Raw genomic sequence first — 6,000 nt, 5'->3', positions numbered from 1 at the left:
TCAAGAAATGATATATCAGGGGTATTAGACCCTACCCTTTTTCCTGATGGATCTCACACCCCCAAAACTGGTCTCATTGGTATCAGGAACCTTCTTTTCCAAGACACCTTGCTAGGTGGAACAATCCCAAATGAAATAGGGAACATTAGAAACTTGACTCTGCTAGCTCTAGATGGAAACTACTTCCATGGTCCTATTCCCTCATCTCTAGGAAACTGCACACATTTAAGCATTCTTAGAATGCCTCAAAACCAACTCTCAGGTCCAATACCTCCAAGTATTGGTAAACTAACCAATCTAACCGATGTGCGCTTTTTCTCCAACAACTTAAATGGTAGTGTTCCCCAAGAATTTGGAAACTTGTCTTCCTTGATTGTGTTGCATCTTGCTGAGAACAACTTCGTTGGTGAATTACCACCAGAGGTGTGCAAAAGTGGGAAACTTGTAAATTTTAGTGCAGCCTTTAATAGCTTCACTGGCCCAATTCCAAGAAGCCTCAGAGACTGTCCTTCCTTGTACAGGGTTCGACTTGAATACAACATGCTCACAGGTTTTGCTGATCAGGATTTTGGAGTTTATCCCAACCTCACTTACATGGACTTCAGCTATAACAGGGTGGAAGGTAACCTCACTGCAAATTGGGGTGCCTGCAAAAACTTGCAATATCTGAGCATGGCTGGGAATGGAGTAAGTGGCAACATTCCAAGTGAGATTTTTCAGTTGGAACAACTACAAGAGCTTGATCTATCCTCCAACCAACTATCAGGAGAGATTCCTCCACAGATAGGAAACTCAACCTTGTATGAATTAAATTTGAGTGAAAACAAATTCTCTGGCATGGTACCAGCAGAAATTGGAAAGCTTTCTAATTTGCGATCCTTAGACCTTTCTATGAACATGCTACTGGGACCAATCCCCAATCAGATAGGGGAGCTCTCCAACTTGCAGAATTTAAATCTAAGCAACAACAAGTTTATTGGCACAATCCCCTACCAAATTGGAAACCTGGCAGATTTACAATATTTTTTGGATTTGAGTTACAATTCACTTTCAGGAGATATTCCAAGTGATCTTGGGAGGCTTTCAAATTTGATAACCTTGAACATCTCTCACAACAATCTGTCAGGTTCAATCCCTCACTCCCTTGGTGAACTGCTGAGTTTGTCAGTCATCAACCTCTCCAACAATAATTTGGAGGGTCCAGTTCCCAATGGTGGCATATTCAACTCTTCTTATCCCCTGGATTTGAGCAACAACAAAGATCTATGTGGGAATATTCAAGGTTTGCAACCCTGTAATGTCTCTCTCACTAAACCTGGTGATGGTGGATCAAGTAACAAAAACAAGGTTGTGATCCTTATTGGGGCTTCCCTGGGAGGTGCTTTTTTTATTTCTCTGGTGTTAGTTGGGATTTTTTTCTTTATCTACAAGAGAAAATCAAGAGCTCCAAGTCAAAGAAACTCGTTCAGTAGACCGAATCCATTTTCAATTTGGTTCTTCAATGGGAGAGTTGTGTATAGAGACATAATTGAAGCTACCAAGAACTTTGACAGCCAATATTGCATTGGGGAAGGAGCACTGGGAAAAGTTTACAAAGCTGAGATGTCAGGAGGTGAAGTATTTGCTGTGAAAAAGTTTAAGTGTGATTCAGAGAACTTTGACATGGAGAGAATAAAATCCTTTGAGAATGAGGTAGAAATCATGACAGAAACACGCCACAGAAACATTGTGAAGCTTTATGGATTTTGCTCTCAAGGGATGCACACCTTTCTGATTTATGAGTACATGGAGGGTGGCAACTTAGCTGAGATGCTGAGAGATGACAAGGGAGCATTGAAACTGAATTGGCACAAAAGGGTTGATATTATCAAGAGTGTAGCAAGCGCTTTGTCCTACATGCATCATGAATGTGCTTCACCTTTAATTCACAGAGACATATCAAGCAAGAACATTTTGCTGTCCTTCGATCTTTCAGCTCATGTCTCAGATTTTGGAACTGCAAGGTTTCTGAAGCCGGATTCTCCTATTTGGACATCATTTGCAGGCACATATGGTTATGCTGCTCCAGGTGAATTTGGCTAACTCTTTTTTTTTTAGTACATTTTGAAACTTTCTAGTGTTCTTGTTGGAAAAATGGACTAATATTGAGTGTGGTGCAGAGCTGGCTTACACAATGGCAGTGACTGAGAAATGTGATGTGTTCAGCTTTGGTGTTTTGGCTTTGGAGGTTCTTACGGGGAAGCACCCTGGTGAGCTTGTTTCCTACATACAAAGTTGTAGTGATGAACAGAAGGTAAATATGAAAGAGATTTTAGACCCTCGTGTGTTGGCTCCTTCCAAGAAGCATGTTTTGAAGCAAGTGGATTTGATTGCCAACATTGCTCTTTCATGTTTGAACACAAATCCTCAATCTCGACCAACTATGCGAACCATAGTTCAATTGCTTCAAATGGGAACTGCAGAAATATAAGTTCTTTTCTATCTATGGAGATTGAAGAAACAACTTAGTATAAATTAGAGTGGTTTTATATGTGAGTTGTGCTTTGAATATCAGTGGCTTGTATCAGGTGAAGTTTTAGTTTGTTAAACAAGTTTCAGAAGAATATGCAGAGAGAGTGTGTGGATTAAACTATAGTTTGGTTTGTAAGTTTTGGATTAAACTATGAAGGAAAAAGTTTTTTCTGCAAAAAGTCTTTCCAAATTTATGCTATAACTAACTAACAATGAACTTGGAATTGTCAAAGGATATAAAGTCCAAATCTAACTAAAGACTTGTTCCTATTGTATGTGAAATGGAGAATATATGGATTGCAAAATTTCGGAAATTAAATTTAAAATAAAACATATATATAATCTAATCTAACATTAATTATTATAATATGTCCTGAATTAATTATAAATTGAATGAAAACATGGAAAGTGATGTAGTGCATACGCATATAAAGTAAAGTAAAATTTCATGATATAACATATATATATATATATATATATATATATATTTTGAAAAGACTTCAAAAGTTAATTTATTGATATTAACTCATATATATTAAGATTTTTTAATATAAGTCTTTCAAAAGAAGGTGATTGTAAATATTATATAAGTAGATTATTTCCTATTAAAATGAAAAATTAATTTATTATTTACTAAGTTGATATAAAGATCGTGCTGAACCATCCATGACAAATACATTAAAATTTTACGAATCATGAAAATCATTAAAAAAAAAATCATCAAATAGAAATTAATTTTTAGAGCTCAAAATAATTCGTTGCAATAGTAACTAAATTAGAAACCATTTTAGAAACTAAATAAAAAATTGGTATATAAATTAATTTCTATTAGTGTTATTTAGTTGTCTCTAATTAAATACCAATTTAGAAACTATTTAATAATAATAGAAACTAATTTAGAAACATTTTTTTTTTAGTTTCTAAAATGGTCTCTAATTTAATTACTATTGCAATTAATTATTTTAGTCTCTAAAATTTAGTTTCTATTTCATGATTTTCTTGTTGAATATATTAGAATTTTATGCCAGTTATTATTGAAAATCTTACATCTATAAAAAAATAATTATAATATATAAATAAATAAAAAAAATTATTGTATCTTAATCTTTTAGAAAATTTATTTGTTAATATAAAATGGAAGATTTGTCTTTTATATATATATATATATATATATATATATATATATATATATATATATTATTGCATGCATGATGAGAATGCGATTTACACTGGTTCTGATTTGATGGCAGCATTTGAAATGACTAAGTCTACAACGCGGAAGTAGCTTAATGCACACAAATTTTCCTGCACTATACCTGTATTCTACTACTGACACAAGTTGGATACAGAAAGTCAAAAACTGCGTCTAAATAATGTTGTTGAAAAACAAAGCAAACACCACCATTTCTGCATTATAAGAAAGGTAGCAAAGCAAAGCATTCCAACGAACCTTCATGGCTTCTAAAACCAATATTTGCCTGCTTCTCTTTCTTTCTTTCATCTTCATTTTTTCTGCCAAAACAATATCAGCAACAAACAACCTTGCTCTTGCTTCTGCTTCTGAACAGAATGCAGGTAAGTGATGATCAACCTCTCTACCTTTTCTTAATTTACACACCACACTACAAGAAAAATTGGTATTTATGTAAGACGATAAATTTATGTGAAACATAATTACATGTAAAACTGTTGTATACTTATATATCTCTATGTAACTATCTTGAGGTTTATATAGATATGTCAGAAAATGATTAGAGTTATATGTTGTAGGATCAGGTGAAATGAGTGAGAGTAGGAAACTCCTTGGAACAGGTAGAGAACAGCGTCCAAAATGTAAGGGGAAAAAAAGCACCCAAGATCACTCCAAGGATAAACCACAATGCCACAATTATCTCTGATCTTTCCTTCATGCAATTTCTCTTAATGTAATTTCTCTGATTTCAGATAAGCTCAGACTTAATCCTTATATTGTAAGCTTATGTCTGTTGAATTTTACACAGCAAATTGTCTCCCAAGTGAAGATATTATAAGGTTTCTCAGACCACTGTGTAACAAGATTCGGGAGATTCAATAAATGTCAAAGATATGTGGACAATATTTCAAATTTTAAAATGATTTTTTTTTTTATATTTCTAGGTAATTTTAGGAAAACAATCTTTTTTCAATTTTGTTTGGGTGTAAGAACATTGATAGAACAAATATATGATGAAAAAAATACTATTTTTTGTAGTTTTTTTATGCATGCCCCCTAAAACTTCACAAAAATTGAGAGGAATATTTAATTTTTCCTTTTTCTGTTTTAGTTTTTAAAAAAATAATTAAATTATTAATTTTTTAAATTAGTATGAGAAGTTTTATTATTTTAATTTATTTCTTCTAATATTCACTTCAAGTGAAAGAGAAAGTTTCCCAATTCTATTACTCATACTCCATTGAATGACGGAACCAGAATCCAATGAGCGGGAGCTAAAGTTTAATACATATATGTAGGATTAATTTTTTTCGACGATTCTTTTTAATTATACTCTGAAATCAATTAAATTATAGTAAGTTACATTATTTATTAGATTATTTTTTAAGACAATAGTAACTAACAATTCATAAAAAAAAAATGGAAAATGGAAGAAGAGAATATATATTAGAAAGATTGTAACTGAAAAATAAAATGTTAAATATTTAATTTGTTTTTCTAATATTTATATAATGCATAAGGCTTAATACACTTCAGACTTAAAATACGGTGAGATTTATAATGGTAGAAAACAAAGATCAAATATTGTAATAAAGTTAAATAATGTTATTTGCATATTCAACTTTCTAAATAAAAATAATTATATATATATATATATGTTAATCTTCTTCAAAATAACGAAAATAACTTTAAATAAAAAGAGGATATAGATAAAAAATTACTTTCGAAACCCTTTTTTTGGAAATATTCTGGATTTGAATTTCTGAAACACATTTTTGAATTTCATAAATTCTTATTCAGAATGCATTTTCAATTTTGTGTTCCAGATTTTTTTTCTATAATGTATTTTTTTTAAATCTGAAATAAGGATAATTTTGAAAATTTCAAAAAATATAGGTACAGGTTAAAATTGATATGGTGCAAAAAGAAGTTGCCTATATATTCTTACTTTAGGCCCATTGTTTGTTTTGGTCCGGCCATTGGCCCATTCGAAAATCAAGAATTTAGCCAGGCCCATTAGAAAATCAATAATTTCGGTCGTTGAAAATTGAAAATAGGGTTTAGAATTAGTGAGTGAGATTTAGAGGACCTTTATCTTCGTTTCTGTTCAAAATCCACTCTTCACAAAAATATTATTAAGTATTTTAGTCCACAAATGATAAATATTACGGATTATCTCTTTCTCTCTTCTGAAATTTGAAAAATTAAAGAGTTTAATTTAAAATTTAAAATTTATCCAATAATATTTTCTCTCCATAATAATTTCAAAAAATTATTACTATTACATATAATTTTAA

General features: G+C 31.4%; 1 protein-coding gene and 1 long non-coding RNA gene across 2 annotated transcripts; both read left to right on the top strand.

Moving 5' to 3' along the window:
• Positions 1 to 10: 10 nt before the first annotated feature.
• On the top strand, positions 11 to 2,690 carry LOC137828205 (MDIS1-interacting receptor like kinase 2-like; the record flags this gene model as incomplete). Its single annotated transcript, XM_068634679.1, is given in 2 exon segments — positions 11 to 2,068; positions 2,160 to 2,690. Coding segments are annotated over 2 exon segments (2,369 nt in total), but the record flags the coding sequence as incomplete, so codon positions are not given.
• A 1,249-nt stretch (positions 2,691 to 3,939) lies between these two features.
• On the top strand, positions 3,940 to 4,600 carry LOC137822703 (uncharacterized). The gene is made up of 2 exons (XR_011082968.1): positions 3,940 to 4,086; positions 4,282 to 4,600. It is a non-coding gene; the product is annotated as an uncharacterized lncRNA (long non-coding RNA).
• Positions 4,601 to 6,000: the final 1,400 nt, after the last annotated feature.

Source organism: Phaseolus vulgaris, chromosome 11 (genome assembly GCF_000499845.2).
Source record: "Phaseolus vulgaris cultivar G19833 chromosome 11, P. vulgaris v2.0, whole genome shotgun sequence".
NCBI lineage: Eukaryota > Viridiplantae > Streptophyta > Magnoliopsida > Fabales > Fabaceae > Phaseolus > Phaseolus vulgaris.
Note: the sequence above shows the minus strand (reverse complement) of the source record. Positions and strands in the feature narration are given on the sequence as shown.